This window comes from Cryphonectria parasitica (assembly GCF_011745365.1).
Source record: "Cryphonectria parasitica EP155 unplaced genomic scaffold M406scaffold_8, whole genome shotgun sequence".
Classification (NCBI taxonomy): Eukaryota; Fungi; Ascomycota; class Sordariomycetes; order Diaporthales; family Cryphonectriaceae; genus Cryphonectria; species Cryphonectria parasitica.
This window is the reverse complement of record NW_024468916.1, coordinates 1,088,940-1,108,590: the sequence shown is the minus strand read 5'-3', so window position 1 is coordinate 1,108,590 and position 19,651 is coordinate 1,088,940. Positions and strand designations below refer to the sequence as shown.

At 53.0% G+C, this 19,651-nt stretch overlaps 3 protein-coding genes across 3 annotated transcripts; 2 read left to right on the top strand and 1 right to left on the bottom strand.

Moving 5' to 3' along the window:
* Position 1: 1 nt before the first annotated feature.
* On the bottom strand, positions 2-7,529 carry M406DRAFT_342244 (P-loop containing nucleoside triphosphate hydrolase protein; the record flags this gene model as incomplete). The annotated part of the gene is made up of 6 exons (XM_040921752.1): positions 2-13; positions 332-1,503; positions 1,647-2,435; positions 2,530-4,118; positions 4,211-4,547; positions 4,607-7,529. The coding sequence occupies 6 exons, from the start codon at positions 7,527-7,529 to the stop codon at positions 2-4; spliced, it is 6,822 nt and encodes a 2,273-aa protein (XP_040772435.1).
* Positions 7,530-8,316: 787 nt separating this feature from the next.
* Positions 8,317-10,037, top strand: M406DRAFT_342243 (uncharacterized protein; the record flags this gene model as incomplete). Its single annotated transcript, XM_040921751.1, has 3 exons — positions 8,317-8,348; positions 8,585-8,760; positions 8,854-10,037. 3 exons carry the CDS (start codon positions 8,317-8,319, stop codon positions 10,035-10,037), a joined length of 1,392 nt encoding a protein of 463 aa, XP_040772434.1.
* A 4,659-nt stretch (positions 10,038-14,696) lies between these two features.
* On the top strand, positions 14,697-17,465 carry M406DRAFT_266061 (transcription factor TamA; the record flags this gene model as incomplete). Its single annotated transcript, XM_040917782.1, has 4 exons — positions 14,697-15,070; positions 15,506-16,792; positions 16,850-17,244; positions 17,317-17,465. The coding sequence occupies 4 exons, from the start codon at positions 14,697-14,699 to the stop codon at positions 17,463-17,465; spliced, it is 2,205 nt and encodes a 734-aa protein (XP_040772433.1).
* Between the last annotated feature and the right edge of the window lie 2,186 nt (positions 17,466-19,651).

The following is a 19,651-nucleotide window of genomic DNA, read 5'->3' as shown; positions in this document are numbered from 1 at the left end:
ATCATTTACTTGGCTATGAACTATTACATTGCTCCATTAGTCTGATAAGCTTGACCAGCCTATGCAGTAAGAACCACAACACTATGCATCACCTCGCTAAAACATATCACGCTGAGCACTGCCAGCTCCACGCTTGTTCTAATTACAGTAGGTGGATCACATCTGGGCATGTATCTGCCAGCAGGTGCTGGACTGCAGCGAACAGGGTGGGAGTTAACAATGTTTTGTAGCTATCATAAGACGCAAGATCTGCATGAAAACAACTCCAAGTCTATCGCAACTGATTTGAAAGCATACTCAATTTTGTCACAACCAAATGCACTTACTTTGCCAGTGCAGCATCAGACATGAAGTGCGAACCCCCAGCACAGCGATAGCCTCCTGCCTGTCGAATCCATCGAAAGCCAGCCGGGCACGCCCCCATCTCTTGAAGTTGTCGGCGGGCCTCCTCTTCCTCCTTTCGCCGCCGCTCTTCTTCCAGCAGTCTCTTCACAATCTCCTCCCTGTCCGCATCTCGTGCTTCCCTCTGCGCCTTGAGAAGCTTTTGGTACTCCTCCTCACGCTCCTGCTCTGCCTGCCTATCCCTTTGAAGCTCTTCCCACACTTCATCACTAACACCAGCATCCCTGGTCGCCACCTCGATGTCAGGCGAGTAGAGATCGTCAACGAGCTGCCAGGGATCTTCCGGCTCTTGTTCGTCAGACGGCGGGCTCGGCGGTCTCTGTTGTGTGGGTTGATGCGTTGTGGCTGTCATCAAGGAAGATGGCCCAATAGTCGAGGGAGGTAGATGGGAAGGGGCTGGGTTGACGAGATCGTAAGGAATTTGCAAGAGCGGATTGGCACTCTTGCTTCGGCTGGCGCGCTCCTGGAGCATACGCCTCAGCTCTGTCTCGATGATGTCTAAACTGGCTGTCAGACGGCCCTGTACCAGACCGGCCCTGTCTTTGATGGTCTTTCTGAAGATGGCCTTGGCAGCCTCCTTGACATCTCGGGCGCTGGCCCAGTTATCTTGCCGTGACAGCTCGAAAAATAGACTAGTGAGCACTTGTGAATCTGCATGAACGGTGTTCTCGAGGGCAGATATGTCAAAGTGCGTGCCCTTGGCTTTCAGATCGGTCTGTCGTGCTTTCAAGTCCTGCGTGAGCAGCTCGACGCACTCCTCAGGCGTCAGACTGCGGAAGTTAATCACTTCGGGAAATCGAGAAGTTAATCCCGGATTCGTCATCATGAGCTTATTGATGTCGTTTTCGTAGCCCGCGAGAATGATAAGCAGTCGCTTGGCATACTTGTCTTTGGTCGTGGCGTCGACTAGCTCGTCCATGGCTTCTTTTGCGAAGTGACCCTCTGCCAGACGGTAGGCTTCGTCGATGAAGAGAACTTTTCCGAGTGCCTTGTCAAGCTGTTGCTGGACCTTGGGTCCCGTCTGACCGATGTACTCGCCAATGAGATCCGTTGCAGAACACTCAATGACCTCGGCGGTAGATAGGAAGCCCATGTCGTAGACTGCTCCGAGAATTGTTAGCATCAGATCTCAAGGTCTAGGATAGCCTCCCGATAGTAACAGCCAGTCACACCGGTAGCAATGTGGTAAGTTGAGAGGGGTGGGGGGGGGGGGGGGTTTAAACTCTCGTATCCGAAAGACGCACAAACTTTGCCCATTTTCTTCGCCGTCGTAGTTTTCCCAGTTCCAGGGGGTCCTCTGAAAAGAAAATTGAAGGGAATGTTCTCCTTCGGGTCGATATCCAAGAGTCTCATCGCCTGGACGTTCTCTTGATACTCGCGTAGCAGAAGCACAACCTCTTCATTGCCAACGGTGCCTTGGAACAACTTCATGACGTCCGTATCAGAGCGCTCGGCACGGTCAAAGTTCTCGTCAAAGTCCCGAGCATCGAGCACGGAAGCAGCTTGCGTCTCCTTCCTCGAGAGCCTCGACTGGTGCTTCAGTTTAGCGGCATCGAGCATAATGTTGATCTCGCCGGCGTTACCAAAGTGCGGGCGATTTCGCGCCCGGTCTAGCATCTCCATTACCACGCTCCTGGCCTGGGTCGTAGCGTCAAACCCATCCTTCTTCAACTTGAAGTCGAGGATCTTGCTAAGCTCATCGCTGCTAAAATCCTCGAATTTGAACGCTGAAGACATAGGAAATCTCCGACTGAGTCCCGGGTTGACATTCTGAAACATGGCCTCCATCTGGTCCTTGTACCCGAGTAAGAGGACGCAGCGGTCATCACCCGGGACACTCTGTACGTCCGCTACTATAGTGTCAATAACCGAGGTCTTGAAGGGATCATTGGTAGCCCCATGGCCTACGTAGAGGCCATAAGCCTCATCGATAACAAGGACCTTGCCCAGAGTTGCGGCCAAGATCCCCTTGGTCAGTTTCTCGGACTCGCCAATATGTGCTCCTACAAAGTCTGATGGGTTCCTGATAACAACTATATCTCATGTAAGCTACCACGCATACTTCTCGGAGTTGTACAGAAATCCAGGAGGCCACGGAAGTATAAGCCAAAAAGGGGCTGTACTCACCTTCGCCGTTGGAAAGCATGCCAAGGTCCACAAGAATTCTACCATACAAGTTGGCAACCGTCGTCTTTCCTGTGCCAGGGTTGCCAATGCACACTCGATTGAGCGAGTACTCGATAATTGGCTGTTCCTCCAACTCTCTCTGGTAATTCTGCTTGACGGTATCAACCAGTGATCTCACCGCCTCCTTGACCGTGTTGATCCCAACAAGCTTCTGCAGTTCTTGCCATGCTTTGCTCTTGGATAAAGCTTCGCCGGGCTCCGGACCTATGAGGTCTTCTTTGGTGAATAGCAAGTCGTCTGGCTTCTTTCCTTTGCGACGTTGCCGAGAAAGCCTCACCGCCTGGCGCCCCGAGATAGTCTTCAGGGTGTTTTCAATTGTTCTTGCGTTGCCGAAGCCTTCTCTCCCTCGACCTTTGCCGACTCTCCTGGTGACGATGCGACAGTAGAGCCCCTTCAGCCCATCCTCACACTTCATGCGGCCCTTGTACTTTTTGTGGATGTTGAGCTCAAGGATTCGCAGGAGCTCGTCGTCCGTGTAGTCCTCAAACTTCATCCGACCAGGGAACCGTGATAACAAGCCAGGATTGTGACTGAAGAAGGATTCCATCTGCTTATCGTAACCAGCCAGGACGAAGACGATCTTGCCAGTGAGGTTCTCTACTTCCGCCAAGAGGTAGTCGAGCACAGCCCCCCCGCCTTGACTATTACCGGACGTCAGTTGATACGCTTCATCGATGAAAAGGACGCCGCCGCCATTGTTCAACATGTTTTCAATGATCTTCTTGCATCCATTGACGCCAGCATTGGCAAGGCTGGCTCCGGTATCTTCATGAAAGCAGGACCCAGGTATGACGGCGACGGATGTGAGGAACTTGGCGTAGAGACGAGCGACCGTTGTCTTCCCCGTCCCTGGATTTCCCAGAAGGGAACAGCTGTAACGCTCTTTTTGGATCGAGATGTCCTGCCGCAGTGCAGTATCGATCCTATCCTTGATCTCCAAGAAAGCTGACTTGACCTGTTCCAATCCGATCATGCCCATGATCTCATCAAGTGCTTCGTTCTTTGCGCCTTCGAATTGCTTGAGAAACTCCCATTCTTTCTTGGCACCGTCAGACATGTCGAGTTCATCACCCTCCTTCATAGAACTCGGAGGACAATCATTTCCCGCTGCTGGAGGCTGAGGCTTTGGCGCGTTCAAGATCCTCTGTGTCGTGTCCTTCAAGGCCGCAAGTTCAGCACGCTGCTGGTCCAGGGTTTTCTTGTGTTCCTCCTGGTCCTTTTGGTCCTTGATTATCCTTCGGTGATGATCAATCTCATCCTGAATTTCCTGAAGCTCTTTTTTGTATGCCTGTTGGCGCTCCAAGCGCTCTCCCTCGAGTTTGAGATCTCGCTTGATCCTCCTCTCGGCGTCAATGTCTTCCTGTACGCATTTCGAGCACTTGTCCTTCTGTTTGTGACAGGGGACCTTCATCTTATGACCACGAGGGCAACTGGACTCGACTTTATGAGGGCATTGTATTTTCGAGTGATCAGCGACACGGTGGCACCGCATATTGCAGTTGTGCATACCGCAGTTCAGTAGTGCACCGCTGTGTATGGTCAGCTCATCGAAAGGACATAAAATTTTTCAGTTGTTCAAGATGAGGAGAACTTAAAGGGATTATCAAGTGAAGAATCTTACCAAATTTCGGCACATCCACCATCTGGGCAGCACGTATCGAAATCCTCGGGTGTTTGCAGCAAGAATGTCTTCTCCGGATGGTTCTCGCAGTGGATTGGTAGCCCATCGTATAGGTGACTCTTCGCCGTCATTGACTCGAAGAAAGGCATCCAAGTGTCTTTGCCTTTCTTGCTCTGCATGTAGGTGTCCATATTGCCAAACATCACAAGGCAGTTACGTGCTCTAGACAGCAAAACGTTGAGCCGTTCGCGAGCAGCGAGGAAGCCGATATCACCATTATTGTTGCTTCGCGTCAACGAAACAAGGACGATGTCTGCCTCTTCTCCCTGGTAGTTGTCTTCACAAAGAGTCATTAGTTCATCAGGGCAGTTGACAGTCTGAATTGAGCTCACTTACCAATGGTAGATAGACGCAACTGTGACTTATTTGTCTTCGCGGCTGCCTGGGTCAGCAGGCCCGCGCAGATGAGCTCGTGTGAATCGAGGTCGCTGAGCAAAGGATCAACATCGTCCTTGAGCATGTCTCTGATAAGCCTCAGCTGGCCCAAGTATGGCGTTAGGACAACCATGTTCTTCGTCCCGTATCCCTGCTGTGCGAGGTAGCGCACGGTCTTGAGGACCATCTTGGCCTCGAAGATATTCTCCTTGCTCGATTTGGCACCTTGATCTCGCCGATCTGCAAGCTTCTGGTTTTCCTCCTCCGGGTGGCTGTGGTTGACGAAAGTGACACGATCCTCGAGGCCGCGAATCGGCTCACGACTCTCCGTCTTCGGGCCGTCTTCGAGCTCTGGATAGGTGAGCTCTCTCACAAGCACCGAGATGTCCGGGTGCATACGATGCTGTTTATTCAAGCTCGTATAGGGATGGCCCTGAAGGATCAGTCTCTCGAAGAGGGACCGGTTGAGGTCAAAGCCATCGCCTTTCTCGACCGTCAAGTTGTAGTTGTTAATCTTGGGACGGAGTTGTTTGTGGTCACCGATCAACATGAGTTGTTTGACCGAGGGCGTTTGGGCCGTGTGCACATGCGCTTCCTGTATCTCACCCGCCTCTTCCACAACCACGACGTCCCTCTGCGCTGCATTCAGAAGTTTCGTGTATTTCGCGGCAGCGGTCGTAGTGCAGCCGATGATGCGCCTGCCTCGCAAGATTTCAGCTCTGTGATCGCTGAATTGGGCATCCAGCTGATCCTGAGTGAGATCATACTGCCTTGCAAGGTTTTGGACACTCTCAACCTTCTCCTGAAGCATGGCCGTGAGCCATTTGTTGATCAGCTTCCTGCGTTCGGTAGCCTCTATAGCCCAGACCTCTCCGTGAAGGCTCAATGCGTGTTGCTCGAAGACACCAGGTCCAGCTCCGGCCTGCCAACAGTTGAAAAGATAATTGGGTTTGACCTTATTACCTTTCTTCGCAATCTTCTTAAAACCGTCCTCCTCAGTGGGGACGACAAAGGCGTTGAAGAACCTCTCTCCATCTTCGGAGAACTCGAGGTAATCCCGTATGTCCTCGAAAGATGGTTGAGCCTGGATATACCTGATAAAGGCCTGTTTAAGCTCTTCGCTATGTTCATTTGCATCCTCTTTCAATCTATCGATCAACGCCCATGACTCTATGCTGCGACGGTATCCAGATCGTTGAGAAGACATGAGCAAGGGTGATGTCCGGTCCGTGGACTTGGATCCAAGACGAACCATGTGATGCGGATTGATGCCGAGGTCCATGAGGTCTTCCAGGAACTGATCCAGAGCATGATTGGTGTATGTGATCACAAGAATCTTGAAGTTGGTATGTTCGAGGATGTGATGCACTGCGAGGGCTCCGATGAAAGATTTCCCGGTGCCTGGAGGACCTTGAATCACCGAGACCTTGGAGGCCAGTGCATTATGCAAAGACCGCTGCTGCGAACGGTCTAACTGAAACGCCTTGTTGACAGATTTGTTCTGAACGTTGATCATCACAGGAAGGCTAGATGTGAACTGTTCTATGATCGGTTGCATCTGCGGACCGGGAATGAAGTCATCGACAGCCTCTGAAGGGTTGAGGAGCTTGTCTTGCAAGGGTATTTCCACCATGTTCTTGAGTCGTTCCAGAATGGGCTCATATGCAAATACAGGAGTATCAACCAAGGTGAACGCGACGTTTTCCATGGTCCTCAGGGCCACCAGTGCCTTCTTAAACGCATTGTCGTCTGTGAACTGTAGTGTGATGACTGGCGGAGACATGATCAGGCCATCCAGGTTCCGTTCGACGAAGGCGAATCCAAAAATCTCCTGTCCTTGGTACAGAGCTCCAAAGGCTTGGTGGCGAATGAAGTTCTTGTTGTCTTGAAGCCATGCTTTGCGGCTTCCCGGCGTCACGCTCTGCAGCCTCTCCAATCCAGCCTTGCATTCGATAGCCAAGGAGGTCTTCTTCCTTTTTTGGTCATCACCGAGGTCCAGTCCTACGGGCCGTAGCTTGCGCAGCGTCAAGGCAGACCTTTGGCCCCGATTCCGAACCTGGGCGTTCTGCCAATCACTCCGCAGCTCTCCAAGGAGATCCTCACGCGTTAATCGAAACATGTTATCGAGATGAACGGCAGGGCGTTGTGCCATGTCGACGTCAAACACGTCTTTGGCTCGCCGGTAGAATGGCCTCTCAGTAGACAAGAACTCATCCGTGGTAGGGTAGACCAGGATGTTCCGAAAGTTCTCGAAGTCGTTGTCATGTCTTCCACCAGGAGCGTATGTGTCTCCTGCTGTGATGGCGGGAGACTTCCGAAGCTGCAATAGATTCTGTATCTTGTAGCCTAATCGCCGAGTCTTAGGGCATGATGCCTCGGCAAGCTTAACTCGTTGCACAACAGCCTCAACGTCGTCTTGAATGTCGACGTCGGCAGATCTAGGCAGGGACAACAGCTCGACGCAAAGCCACGAGAAGACCATGAGCTGCTCGTCTACCAACATGCCAGTCTTGACGACGCTGACAAGGGCATTCCAGAAGGTAGGGGGTGTAACAATGGCCTTCAGGACCATCTGGAGAATCTGGCCATCGGCGAGAAGCTTCAGCTGGTCATCAGCCAGGTAATTGATGAATTGGAGCGTCTGTGACTTGATGGATGCAGGACTTAGGTCGACTTTGACGGACAGCTGGAGAGCCTCAATGCCATGTTTGCTGGCAACGATCCCTTCGATGCACGTACTTGGCGCAGGATGGCACCGAACAGCCTCAAAGAATAGCTTGGCGTCGTTGGCAGATTGTATCTTCCGGTTGCCTTTCAAGATGTTGCGCAACAGCCCGGCAAGACGCGCGGCTCTGTCGCCTGTATCCTTTGTTTGCAGGGTCATCTTGAAGTAGATGGTGGGTAAGAATATGCGATTCTTGTGAAGATGGGGTATTTGAGATCAGTGATTGAGAAAAACGAGGGTAAAAAGAGGTGAGCGTTTTGTTAAGAGAAAGTTCCCGTTAACAATAGATGGCTCACGAGATGCTCAATTGTGCTGGCGGCGGCTTCGGACGGGGCAGATGTTGATCAATATCAGTCAACCTTGTCCAGCACTCAACCAGCATGCAGTGGAGCAATCACACTCGCTTGTTCAGTATAAAGGATTCTAGGGGCTAAAAAGGTCAGGGGAGGTAGAAATAAATTCTGTGAAAAAGTGGAAAAAGGATGGGTTTCTCGCAGGGAGAGTTATGAGGTTCCGGTTGAGGCTGGGGAAAGTGCAGAATGATATTCACCAACATCTGTATATTGACTTTCTGAGCCTCAGTCAGACCGCTCTATGTGGCCCATCATCCTGCACTTCAGAGAAGCTGTGTCATGCGCTCGTTGGCTGGGCAAAATTTCGGCGGCAAATGTGTACTGTCATTCGTTGGTTGCTTGGTAGGCCTCCTGCATTAATTAAGACAACCACATACGTTGGTCCTGCAAACGGTAAGCCAGCAACGCAACACAACACGGGCATAACAGCACTTTCCCGCATACACGAGATAGTACTTTGCTTTGATTTGATGGTTGAGGATGTATCTAAAGTAGTTATGACGAAATGGATCTCGTGCCAGTATAGCTGCAGCGGTGAATTGTTCAGGGCTGGCAGGAGTGGTGGTAGTGTAAAGTGGCAAGTATAACCGGAGATGTGCTTCCACTCGTCATTCCCTGTGCAATTGTAAGATAAAGCCCCATCCAGAAGCTCCCAACTGTCTGGGGTTTTGCACCCTCCTATCATATACTATCGACTTCAACCCCTTCAGTCCTTATTTCGAATACACACCTCGACAAGCCCAGCAGGATGTGGATCCCAAGAGAGGCTCACGATGAGCGCCCTGGTGGCTATTTCAGAAGGGACAAAACCTCTACTTCATTCAGCAGGAATATTAGATCTATTAGGACTTCAAAATTGAGCAAGCCCCATACCATCAGCCCAGAGCCTCCTCTAGGTTGTCTCCTCCACTCCTTGACCAAGTTTGATTTTGATCAAGACGCGAAGCACTATGAGACGAGCTCCAGCATCACCCAATGCAAGATAGTGGCATCTTACAACTGGCTTGACAGAAGAGAAGCTACAATCATCGTTCCAGGTAAGTTCTTCGCATAGATGAATGCTTCTACAATGTTGTAGGGTCCGTAGAGGAGACACAGAGTCACTGGGTGCTGAGAAAAAAACATCGCAGGAAAACCGCCCAGATGGACACCTCCCATCCAAGCTCGCCAGCTCAAGCCCGACAGCGGCGAGTATTTTCGGGATCGGAACGCGGCTAACTTTCCTATACACCCCATTGAGCCTGCTGTCGTGGCCGCTCTGACGATGGACCCGGACGCAGCACGAGAGATCGACGTCGTCACCTGCAGCAGCACACTTGGCAACCTCCTCCGCTTCCTTAGGGAGGAAGACAAGAGATTCCGTATGCTCGTCGAGCTCGTCGGCAACACCGTCTTCTTCGTTCGGCGTGAGAATACGCCTCGGGAGCTGATCCCTGGGGTCAAGGGGTTCGGCCATTCCTTTCCCGAGGCGTACACCACGTGGGACCCTGAGGTCAGGGGATCGACTTCGCATCAGCGGGTTCTCTCGTACCGCTTTGGAGGGTTAGGATGTCTGGTACGATTCGAAAGCGATGGATATATTGTCGATAAAGATGAAGAAAGCATACAAAACCTCTCAGAACACACCGGCCCAGCTGTCGCCGAAACGGCTGAGGACTTGTTAGCCGCTTTTTCGGGAGGCCGTGTGACTTTGAAGCCACCCACGGACTACAACAGAGGCCTCAAAGTGATCCGAGCAGGCCGTCTCATCGAGCAGGACAGCATCTTTGAGCTCAAAACGCGATCCACCAGGCGTAAGGAGGCAGGCTTTTCCGAGGACACATTTGGAGTCCAGCTGCCAAGACTGTGGGTGGCTCAAGTGCCCAGATTCCTTCTCGCATACCACACTTGGGGATTTTTCAAGGAAGAGGACATCACGATCAAAGATGCCCAGAAGGAGGTCAGTGCCTGGGAAAAGGAGAACGTCGACATGCTCTCACGCCTGGCAGCTCTGATGCATCATGTCATAGCTCTGGTGAGGACAAGGCCTGATTCGAAGTTGGAGCTCCGTCATGACGCCGTTGGAATCCTCGAAGTACGCGAGCAGCTTCCGGACGCTGGAGATGCGCTATCTCAGCAGGCCCGGGCATCGTGGGTGAACGATGTAGAGAGTATTCATGACAATACCTCTGGTTTCGGGACCGCTGGTACAGATCTCATTGATTTTGAATCAGAAGGCTATGCTGAAAAGAGTGGGGATGATGACAAGTTCACGCCCGACTTCACTGCATGTTCAGCAGATGGCTGCGGATACTGTGGACGATGCCCATACTGAAGGTGGAAAAGTAAGAGTTATCTGTTTACCTAGGTATCAGTGCCCAATATCTCATCCCAGGTCCCGTGCCCTGGCTTGACAGTTTAATGATAAATGACATTTCAACTCGTCAATGGAGCCACATCCTACTTGTTCCACAGGCTCTATTGTCAACCCGAAGAGTCCATCAACCTCCCTCGCCACGTCCTCGCCTAATTGGGGCAGAGTCAGGCATGATTTTCTTCCTTCCTTTCTTTCTTTCGGTTCCTCTCCCCCTTTCTTTCTTGGCAGCACTCGACTGCCGGTGCAGACAGCCATTACGCCACCCTCGCCTCTCCAACAACGTCACCCAGGACTGAACTTCCAGGAACCGAGATGAAAAGTATCGAACGAACAAGTCGATTTTCCCGTGAAAAGGTTTCTAGCTAACAGACGGCGGCTCCATGGCAGAAGCAAACAACCTCAGAAAACAACACTGCCATTGGTGAACTCGCGTCTTACCTATAAGTCATGCCAAGCTCCATATGTCGCAGTCGTGACACGGGATCCCGAGCAAGGAGGAAAAAGCAAAGCACTGGACGCTCAGCTGAGGTTATGAACCAGGCCAATGACTTAATTGAGCACACCAATCCTGCGTGGCGGGAAGATTTCCATAACTTGGCGTCGCTTGGGCTGGTCACAAGTTCTGATGTGCGGTCTCGTTTCCTAAGAGGAGGAGGTCGGCGACATCTGGGGTGCCGCGATCCGATGGAGGGTTGCTTGTCTGCAAGCCAAAGCATCAGCATCAGGAGATTCTTGCATGCTGTGATACCCCAGGATGTCGCACTGGGGGAGGGAGAAGAGCCACTCGGAGCTGGCCGCCCAGACGGAGATGAGTTGAGCAGCGGGCCATCATAATCCTGCAGGGTGGTTCAGGGGGCGTCATCACTGAAGAGTTGGCGAGTGGGAGGGATTAGGGTCGACCATTCGATCTTCGGGCCGCACCGCTGAGGCTTGGCGGGCCCTGGCGCTGGAACCGCCACACATCACTCTCCTCCCCTTTGACCAAGCAAGACGACAAGAAGTCGCAAGACACAAATGAATACAAGAGACTGTGGATTTTCACGCTGCCTGCTAGAAGTTTGTAGTTGTATTTTTGGTATGCAACCTCGGGTGCTCATTTCCCGAATAAAAGATTCTCAACAATATTTCCCCTCCTCATTGCATAGAAAATATCCGAGCCAGATGCGCGCTGACCACTGAACTTTGTGCGTTGGCTTTTAGGGCTGGAAATGTTCTATGGTTCGGTCTCAAAAAAATCTGGCAAATGGTCGATTCGATCTCGTGACACCTGCAGAAGGTTTTTCTTTGGGGGGGGGGGGAAGGAGGGGGAGGGGGAGGGGCAGGAGAGGGAACCAAAGATGCACAGCGAGTGGTAATGGTACGCGACATCCCGTCGGGCGTGGGGGCAACTTCCCCCATACCAAATAACTTCTTTTCTATTTTGAGTGTTGCTTAGGACATGCATGCATGCTGCGAGTCTACACCAAAGCTCTCTGCTCCTCTTAGTTCACAAACTTGTTGTGGCGGGCATCCTCGCATCACGTAGAGAGAACGAGGTCTGGGGGGTTTTCAAGGACCTTGTCGAGTCAAGTGGCATGCATCTGTAGCCAGTAACACCTTCGAGAAACTTCTCAGCGCCCTACGGTCTCGGACCCCCATTGTGTCCTTGGCGGGTGACACGTCAAAGCACTGATCAGTTTTGTGATGGATCTGTGGTGGATACTTTACACGATGCGGAGAGCGCTACGACTACGTGCTGTATGATATGCATGCAGCGATGTCGACATTGGGACTTGCTCGGCAGGGAAGATACTTACTTATACTACTGATTCAGAAGTGTTGCAAGTGGACCCTGAAATGGCTGGACGTCAACGTCGTCGCCGCTGTCGACTGGCCTGGCACACCCGAAAGTGCCTAGTAGAGAATAGGTATTACCATGTTGCCATTGAATCAGCATCAGCTCCAGCTGCCATGACAAGTTGGTTTCGTGTCATGGCGGGTTTTGGTTAGCGTAGAGTTTTTGTTCCACCGACGGAACTTGATGGAGACAAGGTTTACTGTAGTAAAAGATAGATATGGTGGTCCACCCCTCTCTTCTCTCGATCATGACGATAGGGGAGAAAAAGAGAAAGAATGAAGAGCAAGCTGAGATTAAATTTGAGTTTGACTCTCGGGGCTCAAACGCATAGCACCACATTGGTCACTTTCCACTGGAACGGGCTCCGGACCCAGGGCAAGTCATTACGTTACAGTATTCACCCCCAGCCGCAGGAACCCGGCAAAGGGTCTTTATTTTACCTAATAGTCCTCCCCTTCCGGCACCTCTTCGTCCACAATCTTTATGGTCCGGGGACGGGGGGTGAAGTGCTTTTTGGTACTTTCTACCTGTCATGTGCGCGGTGCATTATCTCGAGTTGGATGTTCAGCCTCATCCGTTCTTGGTACAGGGTGGGCTGCGAGACGGGGGGGGGGGGGATCCGGAGTACTCCGTGTTAGGGTCTCGAGAGTGGGCTGAAGTACAGAGGACTTACTGTACAGCTCAATTACGCCATGGGACTACCCAGCCCAGCCCCAACTGACTCTCTACGCATACGCTCTCTCCCCCAACCCAATTGCCATTATGAATTTCGTGTTTTAATTGTCGACAATGATAAGGTCATGAGTTTGGTACCCTTTATCTCTCTCTCTCTCTTTCCCCCCAGACCAGCGCATCACAATACCACCACTCCTGGTCGCCTTGGACCAACCAACATGAAACATTTTACCCATCATGCCGGTCCCGTCCAAGACCAGGGATCTCAAGAATGACGATAGGTTTTTTGGGCTGCTTGGGAGTTGAGGAATGGGGTTTACTAAGTATGATCTCAATTAGGACTAAAAATTTGGCGGGGCCCCGGCAACAACAGCACATGGCCAGTGACATGGATTTGCTCTGGTCTCTCCTTCCTTTTCTTCCAACTCCTGCTTCTACTACGTAGCTAAAGAAAAAAAGAAGAAAAAAAAGAGAGAGAGAAGAAGCAAAAGTAGAAAGAGCGAGAGAGGAAAAAGACCAAATCTCCAGGATTTCCTCTTGTGCGACTTGCGTGACTCACAGCTTCTCTCTCTCTTTCTCTCTCTCTTTCTCTCTCTCTTCCCTTCTCTCTTCCTCCCACCGTATTTGATCTGTTTCCCCCACCAAGGGCCAAGCCAACACAAACGTCACAGGCCACACAGGCGACCGCTTACCTAAAACATCCAGATTGGTGTCTTGCACTGGATTTATCTCGGCGCCTTGAGAGTATGTTTCCATCAGCCAGCTCCTGTCCTCTCCTCCTCCTTTCCACATGGCTTCTCATTTGCCCTTTACTTTTTCTCTTTTCTTTTGATTTGAAAATATTCCACGATTCGGGTTCTAAAAACATCTTACGATAGGAAAAAGAAAAGAAGAGGATACCTCGCATTGTCGTCATTCACCACCATTCGCCGAGGTTGTGTAAGAAGCGTTGGCTTTGACAGAAGTAAAACCAATACAAATGACACAGATAAGCCAGGCTTATCTCATCCTGGTTTCGATCGTCACCTAAAAACATTCCTAGCCAAGAGATCTGGCTTCCCGCCCTTCATTCTCTCCCCATTGACACAGCCGGGAATAGTCGAGACTCGCTTTGCTTTCTGGCAAACCATTCCAGGCGTAACGGCTTGAAAGATTTTGCCCGTTTGATAAGCCCACGAGGTGGCCTGTCTTCTGATTCAACGCCTCACACGACCCGTCATCTCACCCCTTCAAGGGCGAGACAATCTAGACTTCAAGCCACATCCAGACTTGGGCTGTACCACACACGCACACACACATACAACGCCCTGAAGGATAGGACAGTGCCAAGTGGGTGCGCAAGGATTTCTCACACGACTTACTCTGTGTGCCCTTGTGTGCAAGACACACACATCTCTATCTTGTCGGATCTGGCCTGTGCCTGTCACCACCCCTTGGCAGCAGCAGCAGCAGCAGCAGCAGCACCCTTTCGGAGCGTCGACAAGCCAGCCTGGGCAGGGGCTCGGATGTACATTTCAGCCTATACCCTTTGGACCTGGCCTTTTCCTCTCTCACATACCTTGGAGGTGCCGTGATTTCCCTTATCAGCCTGCCCCAGCTCTCGATATCGACCCCTTCCTGGCGACGAGGTTTTGTGCCGATGGGGAGAAGCTAGACTGTGGTCACCACCTTTTCCCGGCTGTCCTATCTCGCGGACCCTGTCACTCAACTGCCTAAGGTGGTCTGGTCTTGGAGAAGCTGCATTACCAAAGTGACAATCTACAGCCAGGAACACATATCTGAAGATCCTATCCGGGAATATCAGCGTGGCGGCAGAATCTCGGACAAGACAGAGCTGCCCTCTATTACTCAGTACCTCCGGCCAACGACGCAGGAATACGATATCAGCAATATTCCGGGGGCACCTGTCAACAAGGGAGTAGAGCTCTCAAGCACACACACCCACACACACCCTTTCCCTCCCTCGGTCCAAAGCCGCCCCAGCTTTGGGTCCAGATCGGACCTGACGGCGCGCACTGTGGTCTGCCTGCTGCTTTGCCCTATTACTACTATTATTATCTTTCATTTTCACGCCAACCTTGCACACCCCAACCTTTTTATCAAAGATGTCGATACCAAGCGCCATCTCCAGGACGGCACCTATTGCTATCGCGCCCAGACCCTCCCGCTTCACCCCGAACCGCCAAGGAGGCACACATCCAGACGCCTACCCTGGGGGTAGTTTTCACCAACAGCATCCCTCCCACCACCAGAACAGCGGTTTCGACACCCCAGATTCAGTCGGATCCCCTTCGACAGGTTTTCCGGCCTGGCCTTGTGAAGCCTGCCAGCAACGCCGGAACAAGTGCGTCATGAGCGACGACGACGACGCCTGTATTGCCTGCAGAGCCCGCGGAACCGAATGTTCGCTGGTCGGCAGCCCGCCTCCACGGAAGAGGAAACTGCACGGTGACTATAGTGAGAGCCTGAGCAAACGAGGGTAAGTTGAGAACATCCGGTTCCCTTTGACTAAGTGATCTCTTTGCCCCCTCTCTTCCCAATGCAATCCCACCTTCGACAGGCATTTCCAGCCACCACTACCATACCCTCAATGTTTATCACCACTATTCACCACCGCCAACACCACCAACACCACATACCCACACCACCCACACACCCTCTCCTTAGACGATCCCCCCTGTTTGGCTTCCCTTCGGGCCGCGTGCGCACAACACCATCATACCTTATCGTTGGGAAGAAGGAAAACAAGAAAGGAAAAGAAAAAAAAATAGTTTGCCACGCAGCTGCTCAGGATTTATTCTTTTTTCGTCCCCCACACCCCTCCTTTCTTTACCCCACTCAAGCACAATTCTTCACGTGAGAAGAGTCCCTTCGACAGGCTTCTGAATCTGATTGGTCGTACTATAATACATAGGTCCCCGGGGCTTGACACCAACAGTAGAGGTGGGCGACAGCATCAGTCGAGCCTGTCCAGCACCGCAGCAAGCAGTTCGTTCATCGAGGAGATGGCCAATTTTGGCGGGCCGACCCTGCTGAAGAGGACATTGGGTCTGCAGGACGACCGCTATAGTCAGTATATCGGGCCCACGACGGACTTTGAGCCGTCCCTGATCAACCTCTCCACTTTTGACCCCCACGACGAGAGCCTCCTGTCACGAGGAGTCCTCCGCAAGGTCAGCGAGCATGACACGTTCCTCCTCCTGCCGGATCAGAACACCATCGGCTATGAGCACATCCTCGAAGATGTCGACGAGATCGAGAGGATTGTCGCACCTCATGGCCGCAAGCTGATAGACCTCTACTTCCGCATCGTCCACCCGGCCTTCCCCATCATTCAAAAGAACGTCTTTTATGAAAAGTACGAGCGCTCGCCCAGGGAGTTTTCCCCGCCGCTGCTGGCCGCCATGTACATCCTGGCCATCAACTGGTGGGACCAGGACGACGACCTGTCGTCACAGCTGCGGCCCAACGTCAGGGACCTCGAGAGGCTGGTGCGCACCACACTGCCCGACGCCATGTACAGACCAAAACTGTCCACCGTGCAGGCAGGGCTGCTGCTCTCCCAGAGGCCCGAGGGCGACCAGTGGGCACCAACGGCCCAGCTGATTGCCATTGCTCAGGAGCTGGGCCTGCACCTTGACTGCTCCAGCTGGAAGATCCCGCTTTGGGAAAAGGGGCTGCGGAAACGACTGGCCTGGGGCCTTTACATGCAGGACAAATGGGGCTCTCTCGTGCACGGGCGGCCCTCACACATCTTTGCCAGCCAGTGGGGAGTGCTGCCCCTCGGCGGAGGAGACTTCCCAGATGTAGAGTGGGACGAGGAGGACGTCGATGCCAAGCAGGACATTGAGAAGGGCCGCGTGCTCTTCATGCAGATGATCCAGCTGTCGCAGATTCTCGCCGAGATCCTCGAGACCTTCTACACGCTGCAGGCGATGCAGAACGTTACCAATGCCGGCGCCCAGGGGACGCACCTCGTCCTGTCGCTGGCGAAACCCATCCAGCTGAAGCTGAAGGAGTGGTACGCCGCTCTGCCCGCCTCGATCCGCATGGACTCGACATACCAGACCCTGTCTGCCAACGCCAGCAGCCCAGCCCGCCTGAGCAGTATAGGCTACCTACACCTGGGCTACTTTGCCACTGAGATCACGCTGCACAGGCGCATCGTGCGGTCACTGGCCTCGACGCACCCGTCTCCAGCGTCGCCAAGCGACCCGCCCACCGTGGCCGCCGCGTCGCCATCTGGCAGCGCCGCGAGCGACAGCTACGTCCTGCACATTTGCCGCAACGCCGCCAAGGCGCGCCTCATCTCGGCCATGGACTTTGTGAACCGGCTCACGCCGTCGCACCTGCGGGCCTTTTGGTACTTTGCCTCCAAGACCAACTTTGCGCTCATCGGCACCTTCGGGTCGCTGCTGTGGGCGACGAGTCCTGGGCGCGAGGAGGCCGAATGGTACCGCCGGCGGCTGGGCGAGTACAGGTGGACGCTGTCTGTGTCGTCAAAACCGGGCGAGGGCAAAGGGCTGACCGAGTTCGCCATGGGCATGCTCGACATCTCGACGGGCCTGCTCAAGAAGCTGCCGGAAAAGCCCACCATGAGCCGGTCCGGGTCTATGACGGGCCTCGCTGGATCTGCAGGCGCGAGGCGGTCGAGTCTGCTCGCTCTCGGTGGGAGCTACGGGCTCGGCAGTGGGCTGGGCGTCATCGGTGTCGATGGCGGTGGAGGTATGGACCTCGATACTGGCGGCGGCAGCGGTGTGCCCAGCGCCATGTACAGCCCGCGTACGCCTGACGGAGAAGGGAGCGAGGCCAGCGGAAGTAGTGACGAGGCTATGTATGGAGGCGAGTATGCCACGTCTTCGCGCCACATCTGAGGCGCGAACCCATGTGTCTTGTTGCATGGCCCACTACGATTTCGATGTACATATTCAGAGGAAGTTTTATCGAACGTGACGATGGAGGGGTGGAGACAGAGCAAAGATGGGGGAAAAAAAGAAAGGAGGAAGAAAAAAAGAAGAAGAATAATGGTATCTGAGGTGAGGAACGGCCTAGAAGAGGAGGACGGTCCGAAAAATAAGCATCAAAGCAAGGCATATGGCATCTCGTAGGGTCATGTTTCGCGACATATGACGTGCTTAAGGTGTATAATGGGTTCGTTCGGATGGGGAAGGGGGGGGGGTGGTAGAACCGCCCAAGGGCAGCCCCGGGCCGCAGGCTGAAAAGACGGCCGGGGGGGGGGGTGTCCAACTCCTCACCACAAACAACCAGCGGCAGAGTTTCTCTTAAGTAAGAGGAACGGGGCCTGCATGGTCACCACCAGTCATGGCCTCGCAGCTGCTCCCTCGTACCACGTGTCGGTTCCCATCGGGTCGGTCTGGATGATGAAAGAAAAAGGTTCATGTCAAGGAACACCCGGGGCGTGTTCATGATCGATCGATCCTCTTTGTATGTGTGTAAGGTTATGCTTGGACGACGGATCTCAGCGGGCATTTCTTTTGCCTCGTTTCTTATTTTTTTCCCCTCGTCTCTTCTTTTCTTTTCTCTGTCTCTTTTCCTTGGTTGTGGATGTATAGATATCATGATGGATGGAGATTTACGTCTTTTCCTTTTGACCTTCGTTCTTTTCTTCTACATATCCCTCTTTCTGGATGTTGATGATCAGTGAACATCATGGCTGGGTCACTGGTAACACTCACACTCACTCACTGTGTACATAACTTTTGCACTCATGCTTTTCGTTTTGGAGCAGATACCCCCCGTTTAGATAGAGGTGTCTGCAATGTCGCGTTTAAGATTGCTCTTCAGCCTGCCCAACACAGGGCTTGCCACATTTTTATGTTTTGAGGCATCATCATCATCATCATCATGATGTTACTCCTCTAGATCGTCTTCTTTCGCCGTTTCGAGCATCTCGCCCTTCCGCGTCTTCGTCCCGACAAAGTTGCTGCCGCCGAATAGATCATCTTTGCCACTACGTTTCGTCACCGTCTCTCGTCTCTCAGATCTCATCGTCAACCCTCGATAGTTGTCACTAACACACTCACTTGCTGGACACCATCCAGGCTGACTGACTGACAGAGTAATCGCAAAGTCAATTTAACTTTCACAGCACATAGGATTCTCGAAAGCTCCATTCATCGCTCGCAATCTGCTAGACGCCCAAAACTTTTTCGTTTCCCAAGAAAAACCATGACAAAAATCCAACAAAGAAAGGAGCTACCACACTGTAAACATTATCATCCAACAAGACCAATGAAATACCAAGTCGCTCAACCTCAAAGAAATCTACAAGAAACACTTCACCCACAAAACACCCCTCAAATCAAAGACCGCCCAGGCTTCCACGGGCTCGTACCCCCCTTCCACTTGAACTCCATATACCGCGTCAAGTACCCCGCAACAGCACCCATCTCCATCCTCATCAGCCGCAAGGTCGGGTACCCAAGCGACTTGCCCACAGACGCCGGGTCTCTCAGCTGCGCGTCCACCTGGCCCAGGGCGCGCTGGAGCGCAGCAACCGCCCTCGGTAGGCCGAGGGGGTCCTGCTCGAGGTCCTTGAGGTAGTGCGACTTGTGGATCGGCTCGGCGTGGCGGTTGAAGTGCGTCAGCGTGTCCTCCACGATCTTGTTGATGGCGGTCTCGCTTAGGCCCTCGAGCACGTCATCGGGTCGCAGCGGCTCGGGCTGCTCCTCCTTGGGGGGCTCCTCCTTGGGTGGCTGCTCCTTGGGCGGCTGGGGTCGCTGCTCATTAGGAGGCTGCTCTTTAGGAGGTTCTTCCGTGGGAGGCCCTTCCTTGGGAGGCTCTTCCTTGGGAAGCTCTTCCTTGGGAGGCTCTTCCTTGGGAGGCTGAGGCTTCTCCTTGGGTGGCTGAGGCTGCTCCTCCTTTGGGGGATCTTCCTTGGGAGGTTGTTCCTTGGGCGGCTGCTCCTTGGGTGGCTGCTCCTTGGGAGGCTCTCCATTAGGTGGATTGGTCTTCGACGGGTCTCCCTGCGATGGCTCCTTCGTCGTGGGAGGTTCCGGCGTTGGGTTGTGCTCCCCAGGTCCCGAGCCAGGTCCCGAGC